Raw genomic sequence first — 20,397 nt, forward strand, 5'->3', positions numbered from 1 at the left:
GCTCAGGATGCTCTCAATGGTCCCTCTGTAGAACATGGTCAGGGTTGGGGGAGGGAGATGTGCCTTTCTCAGCCTTCGGAGGAAGTAGAGACGCTGCTGGGCTTTCTTGGTGATGGCGCTGGTGTTGAGTGACCAGGTGAGGTTCTCCGCTAGATGAACACCCAGAAATTTGGTGCTCTTGACGATCTCTACAGAAGATCCGTCGATGTTCAGCGGAGAGTGGTCGCTCTGTGCTCTCCTGAAGTCCACAACCATCTCTTTAGTTTTGTCCACATTCAGAGAAAGGTTGTTGGCTCTACACCAGGCAGTTAGTTGTTGCACCTCCTCCCTGTATGCTGACTCGTCGTTCTTGTTGATGAGACCCACCACGGTCGTGTCATCGGCGAACTTAATAATATGATTCGATCTGTGCATTGCTGCACAGTCGTGAGTCAGCAGAGTGAACAGCAGTGGACTGAGCACGCAGCCTTGAGGAGCTCCAGTGTTCAGTGTGGTGGTGCTGGAGATGCTGTTCCCGATCCGGACTGACTGAGGTCTCCCAGTCAGGAAGTCCAGGATCCAGTTGCAGAGGGAGGTGTTTAGTCCCAGCAGGCTCAGCTTCCCAATCAGGTGCTGAGGGATGATTGTATTGAATGCTGAACTAAAGTCTATGAACAGCATTCGTACATAAGTGTCCTTATTGTCCAGATGGGTGAGGGCTAAGTGGAGGGCTGTGGTAATGGCATCGTCTGTGGAGCGGTTTGGACGATACGCGAACTGTAGGGGGTCAAGTGAGGGTGGTAGCTGGGTCTTGATGTGCCTCATGACGAGCTTCTCGAAGCACTTCATAACTATGGGTGTGAGTGCAACGGGACGATAGTCATTGAGGCAAGACACTGTAGACTTCTTTGGGACAGGAACGATGGTGGTAGTTTTGAGGCACGTAGGAACAACGGCGCTGCTCAGGGAAATGTTGAAGATGTCCGTAAAGACATCCGCTAGCTGTTCCGCACATTCTCTGAGCACCCTGCCAGGAATGTTGTCTGGTCCAGCAGCCTTCCGTGGGTTAACTCTGCATAGAGATCTCCTCACGTCGGCCGTGGATAGACAGAGTACCTGGTCGTCGGGACGAGGGATGGTCTTCCTTGGCGTAACGTTGTTCTGTACCTCGAACCGAGCGTAGAACTCGTTCAACGCGTCTGGGAGGGAGGCGTCGCTATCACAAGCAGGTGAAGCTGTCTTGTAGTTTGTGATCGCCTGTATGCCCTGCCACATGCGCCGGGTGTCTCCGCTGTCCTGGAAGTGGCTGTGGATTGTCTGGGCATGTGCACGCTTTGCCTCTCTGATGGCTCGGGACAGTTTGGCCCTTGCTGTTCTTAGGGCCACCCTGTCCCCTGTTCTGAAGGCTAGGTCCCTAGACCTCAGCAGAGCACGCACATTAGCATTCATCCACGGCTTCTGGTTGGGGCGTGTAGTGATGGTCTTGGAAACGGTCACGTCATCAATGCACTTGCCGATGTAACTGGTCACTGCTGACGTGTACTCCTCCAAGTTGACGGAGTCGCCGTTGGTTGCAGCCTCCCTGAAGATATTCCAGTCAGTGCACTCAAAGCAGTCCTGAAGAGCAGAAGTGGCTCCTGCTGGCCAGGTTTTCACCTGCTTCAGAACCGGTTTTGAGCGTCTGACGAGTGGTCTGTATGCTGGAATTAGCATAACAGTGATGTGGTCTGAGTAGCCGAGGTGGGGGCGGGGCTCCGCACGGTACGCGCCGGGAATGTTTGTGTAAACAAGATCCAGCGTGTTTTCACCTCTCGTAGCAAAGTCCACATGCTGATGGAATTTAGGGAGCACTGACTTAAGATTTGCATGGTTGAAATCTCCGGCGATGATAAAAAGTCCGTCGGGGTGAACATTCTGTAGGTCGCTAATAGCTCCGTATAGCTCACTTAGCGCCTCTTTAGCATTAGCGCTAGGAGGAATGTAAACTCCGACAATGTAAACAGTAGTAAATTCCCGTGGTAAATAAAATGGTCTGCATCTAACAGTCACAAACTCTACTGACGATGAGCAGTAAGTAGAAACAAGCACAGAGTTCTTGCACCATTCCGTGTTGATATAAACACACACACCACCACCGCGAGTCTTACCGCAAAGAGCTGCATTTCTGTCGGCTCTAAATGAAGTTAGACCGTCCAGCTGAATGGCGGTGTCCGGAACTCTGTCGCTGAGCCACGTCTCCGTGAAAACAAACACACAGCAGTTTCTAACCTCTCTCCGTGTAGAGCGTTCGAGTCGGATGTAGTCCAGTTTATTGTCCAGGGAGCAAACGTTGGATAGTAGAATGGATGGGAGAGCCGGCCGGCTAGGGTTTGTTTTTAGCCTAGCACGGACGCCCGCTCGCTTACCGCGCTTCCGCTTCCTCGCGAACCGCTTTCGGCGTCCCCTCCCCTGGTCTCTGGTATCAGGCGACACCGGGGACTGGAGGCCTGGTCTCCGCAGCAAGCCGAGGTCACGAAGCCTAACCAGTACATCATCGTGCAGGTTGGTTGTTACACGATTTCTGTACTTTATTAGGTCCTGGTGTTTGTATACATGTTTGTATACATGAACACCGCTGTCTCTGGCATCCATGTAGAAGCAATGGTCGGGCTCAGAACCGTAAATAAAGACTTAAAAACGTAATTAGCACCGTATTGAATCCGGAGAGGCCGCTGCGTGCTACTGCCGCGCCGCCATCTTGGATCAAGGATTGTAGTTTAAGTTTAGGTTGTAGTTTAAGAAGTGGTTGTAGTTTAAGAAGTGATGTAAGAGCCATAGAAACTGGAGTCCAACATAAACACTGTTTTCCAGGGTGGTAGATATTACCTCGAGCCCTCTGTCTGGCTCCAGAAAGCTCTGTGAGAAACATGTATTTTCTTAGAGTTATCTATATGTAATTCTAAGGGCTCACAATGTGCTGAAATGAAGCCTAGTGATAATCCTGTGAGAGCACTGATGGGTGTCATGCTTAGGAGAAAAATGAAAGGTTTAATAAATCAAACAGAGTGCAGAGATTAAATCAGGAGGCTCGATGCTACACAATTGGGACCCGCATTATATTGTATAAGTGTTCTTACGTTCTTTGTATCTAATTCATTCATCAGAGGGTTCAGTACAGTGTAATTCATATGTATGTAAAATTGTTCCACAGTAATTACATATATTAGCCATTTAAAAATAACTTTGTTTTTACACATATAATGCTTTCATAATTAACTCTCCATGAGAAAGAATTTGTAACAGCAATTCTGCATGATGTATAATTAAGGAAGTGCAGAACGGATGTGCAAATATGTTTCTAACTACTAGCTCAAACTGTATGAAAGTGTCGGTGATTCTGAGATGCAAGAGTTCGTCGCTGATCCCTCTGAAGCCGTAGGGGGCTTATCAACGAAATGTCAAGGAAGGAGGAAGCCCATTTGAGAACTCCTCAGTCATCTTACTATCTAGTTATTGCTTGAACGATCAGTAGGCACTGTCTTGTACAGTATGTGCTAGTACAAAGGATAGCAACATCTTATCCTGTGTATTTCTGAATCTATGCAACCTAGCTATTACTGTCATTTTATATAAGATTTAAGATTTTAAGATTAAAGTGTTTATTGTCTCCCAGTAAAATGAAATTCTTTCTTTTCTGTCCACAGTGAATGGCCGACAAATACAAAAAAAGAAACTATGTAAAAAAGGCAAATTAAGTAAAAAAAAAAATAAAAATCAAACACACAAATAAATACAAACAAAACATAAACTATAAAATATAGACTATTTAATATATTATTATTATTATACTCTCTATATTTTTATATATATATAAATATGTGTGCAAAACAATGATACTGTAATATGTGCAAAACCTGAATACCACTGTAGATGTCAATATCAGTAGCAATAATATTAACAATATGCAATTTGAATGAAACTGTTGATGATAGAAATGGCATTAAAATTAGCTACTTGATATAATGGTAATATTAACAAATGTGCAAAATGAGGAGGATCAATTAAGTTCAGCTAATGGAACTAGTCTATGTCGTCTGGCTGGTTCAAGAGTCTGGAGTACCTTAGTCTGGAGGTCCTGCATTTTATACTCCTGTACCTCCGTATGATACATATTAAGTGTATAAAATACAGTATAATACAAATATAAGGAACTTATATTGACATAAATAGAATTTACACTGCAATTAAAAGCTTAATAAAAAAAGCTAGACTGTTATTGCACAGAAAAATCTGGCAACAAATTGAAAAAAATGGGAGAAAATAAGTAATTATTCATTAGCAAAGTTAAAATCTGAAGCAATAAACCTGTCTCTTTCCAAAATAATCGGTTAAAAGGACAGACAGCAACACGGTTATGCATATGCATACAACCTTTAGACTTAAATATTTCTTTCTATATAAATGCTGGTAATTGAACAAATTTAAGAGGAGTTGTTCATGTGTAATTGCTCTACTGAACTGATTTTATTATGCTACCACGTTGATATGTGGTTTGTACCTGAGGACACTTAATATTAAATAGGCCCGCAGTTCTGTTATTAAATATGAAATATTATAAAAATGATAAATTCCATAATATGCTAGTGATTATGCGTCAGTCTTTTTTTTTTTTTTTTTTTTTTTACAGTTTTCATCAAGCTATGAACAAATTACTCTCTTAATCCTACATATTGTATGATTCATTGTCACTCACTGTTTTACATATAACAAAGCACATCCAGCTCAAGTAAAAGAATCTCACATATTGCCATAAGATGATTATCGGATGTGCTGTGGTGGAGGAGCGTATAATTACAGATGTCAAAGAAAAGAATGAAAAGCAATCCTGAATGGACATTTACCGTAAGAGGCTATGAGATCATCCAGACATCTATAGACACATCTGTTAAGAGTGTTCATTGAATTATAAGGGCTGAGGTTCCTAGACTCAGACAGCCTTAAAGCAATCTTATTGATGGCCCTAAGAAAGACAGGAGATAAAGGAGCTGTTGGGGAGAAGAACAGAGGTAGTATCAGATGGAGAATGACTCCTGATAAGTGTACTCATACCAAATTGCAGGCAGTACAACACACAAGATGAAAATGGATTTGACAATGCACTGTTGTGCAGCTCTGCAGATTAAATCGCAGGTGCAATGTGGATAATGACGAACATTCATCATGCATTATACCTGCATTTGGTAATTAAAAGCAATCACTATTTAAAACAGTTAGAGTTGTTCTCGAAGGAGCAATTAACGCACTAAGCCAGATGGAACCTTTTATGCTTTGAGCACCTTAAAATCATTAAGCTAGTAAGCCAAGACTTATAAACTACTAGTTGCACTACTATCTATGAAACTATGCATGTGAAAACGCACATTTCATGAAACAGTGAAATTAAATCTAATATAACCTAGCCTATGGTATTATTATCGTAAGAAGGCAGATCTTAGAAGCATTTTGACGGTATACATTAGAACAAACATCTTTCAGTTATCACAGGTGAATCGACTTCTCCATCTACTCCGTAGAGGTAAATGGCTGGAAAATGCTGGCATTAAGGCACAAGAAAAAATTTAAATAACAATGAGGGACAGCAGCAGGTCCAGGTTATGGTCAGTGCCACCACTAATGAGGTTAGAGCTCTCCAAAAAATGTTTGGTTGTCTTTGGTTTACATTTAAGAATTGGTAAGGCAGAGGTTCAGAGGTCCCTGCATACATCGCATCTCTGTTTATCAGCCAGATTTACATGCTGACCGCGTCGCCATTTGGAAGCAGTTTCATGATTTATATCTGCAGCACATTTCCAAGTGCTGCAGAAAACAAAAAGTGGCAGGACATTCACAGGAGGCCGGGTGGCCTGATATCGACAGCCAGTATGGTTAGAGAGACCTTAAAGGGGTAGAAATGTCCTTCTGTCTTAACACAACTGATTATTCTCAGAAGTCTAGCACCATGACACACAGTAAGAACTAACACTGACACAATCTGTAGTTTAGTAAAAGCAGTTAGTGCACTTCAAAGCCAGGGATTTAGGCATTCTTGCTCCACTGTTCACTATTAATTTTATGGCTCATTACACAATTCTATTTTAGACTAAACTAGACCACTTTTGCAACAAATGTGCTTGTATTGTTTGTGCAAAAGGTCAGAATACTGGTTTAGATATTTTCCTTTGTTCTTCTGACTTTTCAAGCACATTTATTGTTACATAAAACAGCAGTTATTAATATCTATTATCTGTTTTAATGGCTATTCATTCAAACAACAGCTCAACCGCCAGAGTTCTTAGTCACTAAAGTCACTTTTTATTCTGTTGCCATGGAAGGTGCTATACAATCTGTACCACCCGCTGTCTATGACCCATACTCATAATCTGACCCATATTTTTTTGTCTCTTTTTAATATTTTCCTTAATAACAGAAACATTACATTAAGGGACTGGATCCCAGAAGATCCTTAGAGAGAATATGACTGCCAGGAACCAGTAGGGGATTTTTACAGTATTATACATATGAGGAAAGATCAATTTATTGTCAATCTGCAGACTGAAATTCAGCCTGGTTCTAAAACAGAAAAATAACAAACAAAAAAGTTTGTGAAAAGTTTGTCTACGGTATACCCTTAAGGATACGGCATGCTATCATACAGTCCAAGTGTTTTGCTGTGCTTTATGCTTTGGAAATCAATACACCTTAATTTCTGAGAGCAAGTTTGTTCCTAGCATGAGGGAACATCCAACAACTGAAAAACATGCAGGTAAGTTTAATTTGGACAGCAGAACAGCAGAGGGTTGTTATGCTGCCGTAGTCTTTCTTTAATCTTGACCTTCATCACATGTGGGAATGGTCAATGTTGGCCTTGGATCGAGTTTTCAGTGTGCGTGGTATGACAGGGAAGGGTATGGGAATGTGGTATGACATTCAGGATTCTATTCACCCTTAACCAAGTCAGGTCACTATAGGGCTGTAGGGCAATGATTTACCATACAGCAGGCCACTGAGGTGTACATATTGAAAGTCCTAAAATTGTTACTCTCACCTTTCTATCCTGCCAACTTTAATTGTGCATAGTGCTTGGAGACTCTTATGGTCAGAATTTTCACCAAGATAGGTCACAATATCATGGTTAACTTAAGAGCACATCCACATAGGAGGCCAAGCAAAAACCGCATTTATCACCACAGTCAATCTCTTTGAGGAACTGGTGATGCCTTATTGTCTTGTAAATATTCCGTCTCCTTCTGTTAATTAGGTTTAATTTACTCCTCATCAGAAGTGGAACATGTTACCCCACAGAGCCAGGTACTCTAATAATTTAATAATAATGATAATTTCTGCATCAAGTTCGTTAAGTGCAGACTTCACAAGCCCACCATCACTTTCCTAGGCTACATATTCTGTATGGAATTTCCAAAAAGTCACAACCTCAGGCAATCAAGGAGTTACAAAGATTGCCCGGGTTTCAGTTTCAGCAGCACCAGTCAATTTGTTGAAAACTGAAAGCTTATTTAATGGAAAAGGCTGCATATGAGTCTGCATATGTTTAATGAGCTAAAAGAATGATTCACAAGCACTACTGCCCTTATACACCCAGATACCTCTTTGTCATTCAAATATAGAGGTCCGAGTCTTGGAAGTTCCGGGGTAGAAAATTAGCCTTGAAAGAATTCTGGTACTAGCCTGAAGTGATAACTCACACTTTGAGGGGGTCAGTGTAATATCTATAAAATGAACAAAGAGGATGTTCATAATCAGTCATACCTGCTTTCAATCCATGGATATTATAATAAGAGTTAAGAATAATTGTCTGTTAATTTATCCACTGATTTTAAATTTTGCATAGAGTTTAATATCTCTCCAAAAAAGTAAAACGGGACCTTACATAATCAGTCATGTATACATAAATGTACTGGACACAGTAACCATATCCATTCTTTCATAAATATTTGGATCTTAGGATTTTATGTAATACTGCACATGATAAGCTGTGTGTGTATAGATACATATTGATAGGCTGTGTGTGGGTATTAGTGTGCTATTTATTGTTGGTGTTTTGGTGAAAATACAGATGTAGAGGTTAGACTTGCTTAGACTGGAACTGGGGTTGTGACCATGACACATTCTCCAAGTAGTATGAATGCCTAATTGTTCCCAGGACAGTAGAGCCAAACTTCCAGTATCATACAGCATTGATCCAGCCAGGTTCAAGACTCCAAACACTCACCTTCAAAGACCAACTCCGCAGTGCAGTATGGAACCAGTTTACACAGCTCGAGACAACTTGACATAATATGCACATTGCCCCTGGTCTACAACAAGTTCTGGTGACCTTTGCTAGAGGCAGGTGTGAGTCACTGTATTAAATCATTTACTATCAGTCCCCTTTCTGGTCTTCTTCAATCCAAATGATTACATCTATAAGCTGCATTGCATACTGAACACTGACTTGTTGTTTTTTTTTGTAGTCACAAAAATAATCACAAAGCACAAAGCAGAAACTGAGCTTGGCACTGATGACACAATCACAGCATGTCAGCATAACACATTTGATTACTGATTGTTATCATACAGACCCTCTTGATTTTGGATAAAGACATTTCAAAAGTACTCAGCCCTCATTTATAACACCAATTCATGTTCTAATAAATCAGTTTATGATGACTTGTTCTGCAGTCTTAAATAGCCCAATAGTGCAATACAATATCCAAGTACAATGACCCTAGTGTTGATCTCATGCTGCGTTCCCATGGCTACAAATGAGATAAAATGCCATACTGTTGCTAATGTATTACATTCATTGTTGCTGCCCTCTGAGATTTTATAAGCCTTCTAACATATGACATACTTTAGATCTCTCTCTCTCTCTCTCTCTCTCTCTCTCTCTCTCTCTCTCTCTCTCTCTCTCTCTCTCTCTCTTTCTCTCTGTCTATACTACCAACTCTAATTTCCAACTTTTTGTGTAAAAAAGAAATGAGAGAAAATCTTTAGCCTGGAGTACATAAGATTTTCAAATGTTTTGATGCCTCTGATTCTGTGTTCTTAGAAATGATTAGGAAGGAGAAAAAAAGTAAATGAACTATCCTAAGTATCCTACATTCAGTGCCTAAATCCAGACACCAGACTAAATAGATGACATTTAACAGATAGTGTGTGACAGCAAGGTAATAGCACTATAGTATTTATATCTGTACAAGCTTCTTTCATCTCATGGCTAGTTACTGCATGTCACAAAAGAAAAATCGATAAACCTTTATTGAAAAACAAACACCATCATCTTTTAAGCCTAACAATAAAACTGTCAGCGTTCATCAATCCAAGCAGAGATTTGACATTCAGCTAGTTTGACTGATGAGGACCAACATTAAATAATAAAAAAATCCATAAACATTGTATTGATTTATTTATTTTTTTTTATAATAAATCTCATATAGTTTTTCTTTTTGAAGCATAGCGATGCACTGCAACATGTGTTTTCATTTAGAAGTAATAATAAATGTATAGATATATTTATGATTTCTCTAGGGAATATAGTTCAAAATGACCAGCTGGCTAAATAAGTATGCTAGTCTTTGGTCAAAGCCCAAGAGACCTAACCATGAAGTGAAAGAGTCAGAAAGGGCCTCCTATATCTGTCTTCACCAGTCCTCTTTATTGCAGTTTAGAACAATTTGTGTCTTTACAAGTTTACAGCAGTTATTGTTTGGAAGTGAAGATTTCGATCAATGATGCAGTGGTGTTGTTGAACTGAAGTAAGAGTGCATCTTTAATGTTATGAGAAATTAAATAGGTCCTTTAAGAGAGTGAAGAATAGAGAAACAAGACACAAAGAGACAAGTGTGGGAGAGTAACTTGACGATTTGGGGATGTTCTTGTTTTTTCAAATTCTCACGGTAAAGTCCATGCTAAGCTGTGTTCTAAAACTCATCACGACAATAACCACACAATACTATTAGTTAGCAAGCTTAAACCAAAGACTGGTAAGCGATAAGGGCTCCCTGTTTACTCAAGCCAAGTTTTGCTTCAATGTGTGAAAATAAGCAGAGGTAATAAAAAGGGTAATGCATAAACTCAAAAACCCTTGTTATGTGGAATGTAATGTGTAAGGGCCACAAAAACAAATAGCCTCTGTACAGTAAAATGAAATAATAAATAAAAAGAATAAATTAAATGTTACCATGAATGTAATACACTCACCACCTGCTTCAGTCCACAATCATGCAACTATCCAACCAGACAATCATGTGGCAGCAGCACAGTGCATAAAATCACACAGATACAGATACAAACATCAGAATGGGGGAAAAGTGATCTCAGCGACTTTGACCATGCTTTGCTTGTGATCTTGCCTGGTCTTCTTCATTGGCCAGTTTTGTTGAGTGTGCCAAATGTAACAACAATATCCTTATCTTGGCTGTTATTGGTCTTGTTTTTTAGCCCACCTCCATACAAATTTGAAAGCTGTGAAACTTTGAAATTTTCTACTTAGATGCATTTTCTTGCACCAGCTGTAATCTCTTAATATTGAATTATGTGTATAAAAATCCCAAAAAATCAACATTAAAAAAAAATATATATATATATATGCCATGGTTACAGGTTCCCAATTCTGATGGTTGGTGTACCACATGATTGGATATTTTGCTTGTATATGGAAACAGTACCATAACACAGATAATGTTTATAATTATTCCACTCTTACTTTGGGATTAAGCTAATACTACGTAGTTTGAAAGTATATCCCCAGTTCTTAAACAGAGCCATAAAATAAGACCTAGTTATTTCGCAGTGTAAAACAGACCAGAACAATGTCAACCCAAACACTAATAAGCAAATGTAACACAAGCTTTAGCATGACAGAGAGAATCATTTAGAATGATTTCACTTACTTGAGCACATGTGTGGAGCCGTTGATCTGTGTAGCTGTGCAGGGTGTTCTAGGTGCGAGGATGGAGGGCCGTCGGTAGCGCTGGTGGCCGCAGCAAAGGATGATGAGGAAGGCACGGCGGAAGGACTTGTTGAGAAAGGCATAGAGGATGGGGTTAAGCATGGAGTTGATGTAGCCCAGCCACAGGCATGCTGCCCACAGCTGTTCGGGCACTGTGTAGTCTATGAAAGGGTCCACCACGTTGGTGATGAAGAATGGAGCCCAGCACAGGCAAAAGCAGCCCATAATGATGCACAGAGTCTTTGCTGCTTTTGTCTCAGTGCGCATACGGTGGTTCCGCTGGTGCTCAGCACTCTCAGGGCCGGAGACTGCGTCACCTGCCCTCTGCAGCATGCTGATCTGACGGGCGTGTTCACGTGCCGTCACATAGATGCGTTGGTAGGCGAGCACCATCAGACCCAGTGGGATGTAGAAGGCCACCACAGAGCAGGTGAGAGCATATGGCTTGTTCACCATGAACACACACACCGTGGAGTTGCCACTGAACTTCCGCGTTTCTATCTGTTGAGTGGAGACGGAATATTTATGCGCACACAAATTGCGCATTCAGCACACAAAAAGAAAATGTCACACTTTATTTTACACTCTGTGCTGAGCTTTCTTTTTTCTGTCTGTTTATTGCTATTCCAATCTCTAGGTCCTTGGCCTGGGGGAACTGTCAATTTGTCAGTGGTCAGCAGAGGAAATATTTCTTACAGTATAATTGAAATTTAAAAGCAATGAGACCTTAACCCGAGCATCATTCATTTGAAAAACAGTCACTTTCAAAGTCAGCCCTATAGAGAAGTCCCTGACCCTGACTGTACTTAAATACGATAAAAATCACCTCCAATTCTTCCTACTTCATATGAGGCTTTGAAAAGGATCGGCCCAAACTTATGACATCTTGATTTCCATGAATTAAACACTTAATGCTGAACACTTTAAATCACCAGGGTAGAAAAAATTAAAGAATAATTTTTGCTTCACTTCAGTTAGTTGAAATGCACTTTAATTGGACGCAGCCCAAATGAAGCTTTCTGTGAAGTGTTTTCAAGTGGTCTGGATCCCAACTAAGTTGGAATGTGACCCAGTCTTTCACTGGTACATGAGCAACAAACACTAATCAGCTCCTTTGAGAAGCACAGTCAGTTGATCAACAGTTTTTTTTTGATGTTTTGACTTTAAAGTGTGCAGCTAAATTAGTGTCCGAAATAAACAGTCATTAGGATAATGCTCATGTATTGAGAATATTTCAGAGGTGAGCTATGTGAGGCAGCCACACACACACACACACACACAAAAAAAATCAAACACAGTCATGTTCCTCTTAGGAAATGTTGCTTATGATCATTTCTAAAAGTGTGAAATGCAAAGAATTGTGCAGGCTGATATGTATTCACTTAATGAAATGGGTTAATTTTACACGGCATAAATAATGCCAGAGTTTATGAAACCACCATGTTATGAAAGTCCTCTAAGCAGAATCCATGATTGTGTGAGGAAAAACATACTCAGGATGCCAATTAAACAGCATTTCTCTGACTGACTTTCATTACAACAAATCAATCTTCATCCACGGCTATTTAATGTTTGTTTACATATGGATTATAGGCTTTAATAGGGTGATGTGACATTTTATTTTTATTACAGCAAACTTGTGAGTGGGAGTTATTAATTAAGCGCTTTCTCATAGCTGTTCCTGAATAGTTGGACTACAGGAGGTGTAGCTTGCTGTAGCTTCTTTAGGCATCTGCTGTATATAATATTCACCCAGAATACAAAGTGGGGCACAAAATCTATTAAAAAGCGATAAAGAACCATATAAAATACTGAAATGCTCTAATGAAAAACACCTCATTTACATATGTACTGAGCTGATTATTTTATTGAACGCTTAATCGTTTTCACTGAAGCACTGGAGTATGTTACATGCAAGGCCTGATGAGTGCAAAACAAGAAGAAAAAAAAAACATCTTTAAACATTTCGCAGCCAAATTCATTTTAAAACACTGGACTAGCTGTGACATCTGAAAGACGTGACTCACCAGATCATTTATTCCAATACTGTTCCAGCCTTGCATAATTGGTAAGAACGATATGACAGTTGGGATAATCCAGCATCCTCCTATCATAAGAGCAACTCTCAGAGGTGTCATTTTGTTCCTGTAGACCAGAGGCTGACAACAGATGGCATAGTACCTGCAACATAAGGTTTCAAAGCATTTAATGGTATGAAACTTTCCTGTTATCACTTACATTACAGCAGCTATAAACAGTCATTCCATCTCCTGTCTCCTTTCTTTAATCCTTCTTAAAGAAACATACAGCTTGCATTGTTCTGTGACAGTGAAACTGGAAAGCACAAACTTCTCTGTCTAGAAGACTTTACTCTCCATGACAAAGCACAGACACCATCCCTAAATGTTAAATAAACATCTTCTGTCAGAAAACCTCACCATATAAACAATTATATGCCTGGCTTAAATAATGTTTTTTTTTTAGAAAAATGTATCCGTTTAGTATTAGACTTATTAGTCATATGTGGAGTTATGTGGAGTGTCTGCCATACAAACACTTGTGAAAGAGAAGCGATAATGTATTAAATATTGATACACAGAGAAGATATCCCTTACTGGAATTTTGAGTCAAAACACGAAAGCAGCAAACAAACATAAAAACTTAGTTTACAAGACTTTAAAAGTGTGCAATAAACTCACAAATTACCAAAAAAAAAGTTGATGTGATCAGATTTGATAGCGTGTGTAAACAAAAAACTATAGCAGTCATTAGTAAAGTTATAAATAAATTGGTGGTATATGAATAATTTGTTGTGTAATATGCAGTGCTGTAGCTGGGGATACAAAATATGTAGGCAATTCTATCACCTCACCACACAGCTCCCCAACCTCGTTGACCCATTGTAGATTCAGATATCTTGTACCCTTCCCCACTGTTTGGCCAGTTTGACATGGAGGGAATGTTTGCTATAGATCCTCTCTGTTTTTGTCCACCATCCACCTTTTCACCACCATGTCGTCCAGGGTCTCCAGTATCAGCTTAGAGTAGAGCCAGCTTTCCTGATTAACTTAATCATCATTTTCTTTACATCACCTACTCTGATGCTGCTCTGCAATTTGATAATAAAAACAAAGAATATTGTGCTTGCAACTAAAGAGTGGGAGAAAGTCTCCAGCATTTTGGTACATCCATTGAAGGATCTGGGTTTCATCAAAAAGTACAGTCTGTTCATATCCTTCTTGTAGACTGCCTTTGTGTTGTTCTTCAGTTCTGTGTGTTGTTGATATTTATATATTTATAATCAATCAATCAATCAATCAATCAATCAATCAATCAATCAATCAATCAATCAATCAATCAATCAATCAATCAATCAATCAACCACCATAACTTCCTCTACTTGATGAAGATGGGCTGGGTTACCATCTTCTTCCTCCTATATTCCACCACCAACTCATTCGTCTTGGACACACTGAATTCTCACTGCAGAATTCTGCTCTCCACCATCCTGTACTTGCTAATCCTTAACACAACCCTACCATTTAAAAATACACGAATCCATTGTGCTAATGAGAATACAGTTAAAAAATCTAACATTGAAATGATTAACCCATATATTAATCTATATCAATAGTGTGTCACAATTCCTGATCTTAAAGATGTCAACTTTTTAAAAGGGTGAATGATGCAAGATACAGTTTTCATGTGATCATTTCTACAACACAAACTGAAAAAAAATAAAAAATCTACATGAATGTGAGAAAAGTACATCCGGTGTGGAGGAAGTGTTGTGATGAATGTATAGCACTCCTATTTTGCAGGAACAAAGAAAGATGACGGAACGAGTGGAGCAATGCTGCTGATATAATAGCACAGATGTCAGTGATGCATCTACTATCTACTTATTGTCTGTAAAACTGACAGTAAAAATAACTCAGATGTGCATCAGAGATGGCATACGGCACAAAGAAGTGGCGACTTCTTTTTCTTATTACTGTCACAATAATATATATTTTTGAAAAAACAAAACCAAATGCAAATTGTGGGAAACTCCTGGACCAGTGATTACAGAAGACTTAAACTATTCGTATGTGGGTATTAGCATAAATTTCTCCAGTTCTGCCATACTAAATAGTTAATAATCTCACCACCTGCTGCACTGTGTACAAGAACCAATGAAATGGTCAGGCTGTTAATATGAACAAATTTAACTGGGCATATAATTAGCTTGCATGGACTAGATAATCTACAACAGCAAATAAGAAAGGACAGTAACATCATATCATATAGCTCCCCGCAAGCAGAAACTAACACACATCTTCACATGCCATGAGAGACCACAGCTCATGAACAAAGACGTTTTGCTGTTTCGCCCAGGGCACACACAAAATGCTTCATCACCAGAGATGTTATCAGGAGAGGATATATACTGTAGCTGCATAAACTTGTTCCTAGCAAGGGATCAAGTTCTATAGTCAGCATTAATGCACATAATTTGCTCAGTATATTTTTGAGATGAATTACATTATTTGCCATTTCCAGCATAGTTCATTTGCAAGCATATATGCACAGGCTCGGGTAACAAATTACCAGAGTTTTTGCTTCCTTCATGTACTAGTTAATGATTTCATGATCTGTCCACTGCTGAACGGTCTAGCTGCTCAGGTACCTTCGTTGTGCTCTTAGCTGCTCTGAGGCTACAGAATGATGAGCTGGGTGAGATTGTGCAGACTGTATCACTGCTCAGCATGGATTACAATTAGGAGAGGAACTGAATAAGTGACTGCCTGGTGTCATGATGGACAGTGTTCCCAGTGGTCCTTCAGTAAAAAATCATGAACATTCATCATCTCTAACCTGCTTTCTCTGACCTAGTTCTGTCAGCACTGTCCACACGAGTGTGTTGTGATTCCTGTTTATCTACTCCTGACATACTCATCACAACACATTTAACACGGCCAAAGAGGCCTGTGCTGTACTGTAAATCATATCTCATCTCTGTGTCACTGGGCTTCACAGTGAAGCAGGCTTTTATTATCCCCTCAAATATCTGTAAGGCCAGATAATTGACTTTTTTAAAGTTCTCTAACCAACCGAGAGAATCATTTTGCTTGACTAATCCTCTGTTGCTAACACCCTGAAGAATAACAATGCCATTTTAGATGTATTTCTTTGACAAATTACCTTACATAAGCTAAAACCAGGTTTTTACAATAATCACTGGGTATATTCATGTTCTTTAGTGTAGCCTACTCTGATGTTAAAAATAAATAAATAAATAAAAATAAAAACAAGACCACAATCCTGTTGTCACAAATGTGTGTGGTTGGCAGTTTGAGTGAGTGCAAAAGGGGCAAGTGTTTAACAGCAGGCCATCAGAAACACGACCCACACATTAGTCTCTCTGCATGTACCAGAGCACCACGGACTGCATTGTGTTACTTGGAGCCTGCTGAAAGTCTCATGCCGATAGCAAGACTGCTGTCAGTGGGCCACCTGGCTTATTTTATTATATACAGTTATACAAGTAACAGGTATCAGACTATGTACAAACACAGCAGCGATTAATTGTTACTTAAAACTACCCTGGTTAATTTTCATATAGGAGCAACTGGTTGTGTGTTTGTTGTGAATGAGTAAAGACTGGAAACAATCAGCATTAAGCCTGCATGGTACAGAACAAGAGCTCAGTCCGGAGAGAAGTCCTGCGGTGAAATGAAAAGGATACGTCTGAGCTGTGGGTGTGAAATGAGCAATAATGACTATTCAATAGAGCTGTACAGTTGTGGAGGTTCTAATGCATGTCTAACTCTTTTATGGTGCTAAAAATAAAACTCTTAAAGAATGTCTCTGCTCACCTTTTCACCTGCCTTTAGGGCAATGTGAAGCAGCAGAATCAGGAGACCACTACATTAGACAGATTGCTGCCATTTTTATGCTATAAGTGCAGCTATTTCAAGTGAGATTTTATCCTTGAAGTGCATGAGAGACGTGCAAATGTACATACGGTTGCTCCCATAACTCACTAAAGTAGAAATAAAATGTAAATCAATTGTTGGCTTTCTCTGAAGTCTATAGGGATGATGGCAAAATCCCAAGGGGCAGACATGTGTCTCAAAAAAGGAAACTTTACTATACACACATGCTTGAATACATTTCCTGATTTTGATCATATAAATACATGATGATTAAACATGTAGATAATATGCTGTAGCACTGTAAGTTTTTCAGTAGCACAACAAAAACAATTACAAAATATCGACTAATTTGTCTTCTTCGTCAACCTGTTACAGGCACATACTTATTATGCTAAATTTGCACGAAAGAAAAAAAAAAGGCTAAATTTCGTCTAGAAATCCGATCCCGGTGTACACGTGATTAGTCTGAAAATCAATAGCAAAGCCATCAGTTGTTTACACTGTCTAATGAAGCTTTAATGGACTCAGTGTGGCATTGCTATTAAATATTTATAGTAATTTAAACCCTGTGGATGGCAGAAAACTTTAGTCAATACCGAAAAACAAAACAACAGTGTAAAAGAAGAAATAAAGTTAATTAAGGAAGCCTGTCAAAGACTATGTATATTAATGTCTGTGAATCTTAAACATCTCCTGTGAACAAGTAAAATGTTTAACTAACTAAGTTTTTTGTGCCATTTGCTAGTAGACCCGATTAAAATAAAATATAACTAAATTAAATCTCAATCTGTTTATCCATTCACCGTTAAGTCACTCGTTATCATAAAGGTGACAAGAGATAAGGAAATGTTGTGTGGATAAAACAGGAAATAACTAAATGTCTAAGCAAATGCTAGGGTATATAACATTGAGAAGAACAGAACAATAGAGGAGTTGCATTATTCTTTTCTTTTCCTTTATTGAATGTTTGATACTTTTTTACTTACTCTGATAATTTTTGTGACCTCTGTTATTAATGATTATTGCTGTGTTGGAGATTCCACATCTGATAGCCGTGCAGAACGGAATATTATGAGTATTGCAGCCTAGTCTTTCTCCGTCAAGTGCCACTAGTTAGCTATATCTAAAAATAACCTTTGCCACTGGATAGGCAGGTAGAGTGAGAGAAGAACAGAAGAGAAGCAACTGTAAAGCACATTCTGTATTGTGTTCATGTCTTTTGAGAGACATAAAGGGAGGCAGGTACCAACCTGAGCTCCACGGGCCAATAAGAGAATAAGCTGCTTCTAAGAATTTCACACATGCTTCGTACACACTAAAATGAAATGATAGGCTTAACTAGAAAGCTGGTGATCAATGATTGCATGAAGGACAGTCAATCAAGGCATATATAGTACTAATCCCTCAGTGTGTACACTCAATTTAGCAAACAATTTGCAAAATGTCCAAAAATGCCTGGTATAATATGCTTCCAGTGCGAGGAACAGACACACTTGTTCCAATCCCATAGTGTCTACTGTCACTTTACCAAATGACTTGCAAAATGGCCAAAATGGCTGATTTAAGATTCATGACAGCAATAACCAGCCAGCCGCTGCTGAGCTTTCAGGAAATTCACCCAAGCCTTCTGGCAAACACAAGTCCCATTACAAAAAATGCAAGAATGTGTGCTGATATAAATGAACAAAGTTGGGCACAGACAAAGGACATAGACTGTCACATACGAGTAATTTAGAGAACGGGTTTTTCCTCCCAAAATTGCCACTCTTACTGGAGGACTATAATAAACCATTTGCTGCTCTGTCACTTTTATTCAAGACACTTCTTTAGACTCATCTTACAAACATTCTGTGTGGATGAAAGAGACAAAAAACATAATGGAGAGAAAATAGAAACAAAAGAATAGGAGAGCAAGAAATAGGGTCGGCTGCTTAATATATTATAAACATCAAACCTATTTCTCTTCTTTTTCTGTCCTTGTGACCCGAGTAACAAGCCAGATTTTTAAGGGATCTCTGTAACTGCAGGCAATGAAAGATGCAAGCCAGACGAGCAGCTCGCAAAGTCTTCCTAGTGCTCTCTCTCTCTCTCTCTCTCTCTCTCTCTCTCTCTCTCTCTCTCTCTCTCTCTGGTAACTGGTAAAACTGGAATGAAGAAGAGCAGGATTGTTGAACTGGAGTGGTGTTTTACAGCATACCTGGGTCAGATAAGAAGCTTTCGTTCCAGAAGTGCATTAATACTTAATCCTTCCTCCTTTATCATTGGTGCCAGTCTGTTTATTTCTACAGAAAAAAAGGCTGCAAGATTAAATGTTCTAGTGTATAATGGATAACAGATGAATGTGCACACAGTAAGCTTGGACAAATTGGTTCAACGGTCTTGAGCACAAAAAAAGCACTCTTATGGGAAAGCACTAAAGACATTTGGACAAATATAGCGCCTGTCCTGCTGGTGTTCATTTTTTTTTCTAGTTAATTTAGTTCTTTAAAAGCAGCATCTATTCATTTACTGTAATTATGTACTAGTCCATTATACAGTCTACCTGCTTGCAAGAAATCAGCAAAATGACATGATGTCTTTCAGAAAGTGCGGAAATAAATTTGACTTATTTAGCTTGTACGCTGCTTTTCAAAGCCATTAGGAATTTGACATGAGGGATGTACTTCCTGTACTTCCATTGTCTGAATCTCTTAAACTTAATAAGTAACACACAATGTGTCTTGTTTTTTTGTGCAAAGTGTGTATCTGTTTGTGGACATGTTTGAGGCTTGTGCTTCATCGTCACCAACCGAAAGGAACTTGTGCAACAGTTCATGATTTATTGATTTGTCACAACAGCACACTAGATGTGAAATATAACGACTCTGTACTGCTGCACGATGTCCAATCATGTCATCTTAGAGAAGCGTCCTCAGTAAAGATCACTTCTACTGGGAGCTGTACATGGAAAATTATATTATCCTCAAGAGGTAGAATGCTTTTACTCATGAGCATTTCGTATAACAATTAAACTGCATAGCCATGTATATCACTCAAATTCTGCTGCCAGCCAAAATGTAATATGCTGGTTAGCACCAGTGAATTGCTAACTTTTGTATCTGTTTTGTGTTTTCATGATCGTAAATAAACACTAACACTAACATGACAGGCTGGAAACTTCACACAAAATCAGCCTGCAAAATCAGATGATACATTGGGATTTCAAACTCAATTTGGTCCAAACATGATATAAAAAAAACCCAATGCATCCTTGTCTTTCTTACAACCAAGATTGTGGATGTTACCAATTTATGAAGTGCTTTTTTCCTTCTCGATAGGTGAGTAACGTTGGTTTTGCTTTGTTTCACAGAACTAATATACAGTATGCCATCCTTTGCATGATTATGCTTGTGTGTCATTTTTGCTTGTTTGTTCATCTGCAATCGTATTGTTCTTCCCTTCTGCTATGATAAAGACACATTTCTTTCCATTATATGCCTGGGTTACGTATGTATGTGTGAAATGAGATAAAATATATTTGCATATTGGGCA

The 20,397-nt window shown here is 39.1% G+C and overlaps 1 protein-coding gene across 3 annotated transcripts in view; it reads right to left on the reverse strand.

Annotated features, from left to right (window-relative positions):
• Positions 1–20,397, reverse strand: part of htr4 (5-hydroxytryptamine receptor 4) — a 73,742-nt gene that overhangs the window by 20,960 nt on the left and 32,385 nt on the right. For all 3 annotated transcript variants that reach the window (XM_027136006.2, XM_027136007.2, XM_027136008.2), the window contains 2 exons: positions 12,976–13,129; positions 10,890–11,449 (listed from right to left, as the gene is read on the reverse strand). In XM_027136006.2, coding sequence (XP_026991807.1) covers positions 10,890–11,449; positions 12,976–13,129 — 714 coding nt within the window. The remainder of the gene's footprint in view (positions 1–10,889; positions 11,450–12,975; positions 13,130–20,397) is intronic.

This window comes from Tachysurus fulvidraco, chromosome 17, assembly GCF_022655615.1.
Source record: "Tachysurus fulvidraco isolate hzauxx_2018 chromosome 17, HZAU_PFXX_2.0, whole genome shotgun sequence".
Taxonomy (NCBI): Eukaryota; Metazoa; Chordata; class Actinopteri; order Siluriformes; family Bagridae; genus Tachysurus; species Tachysurus fulvidraco.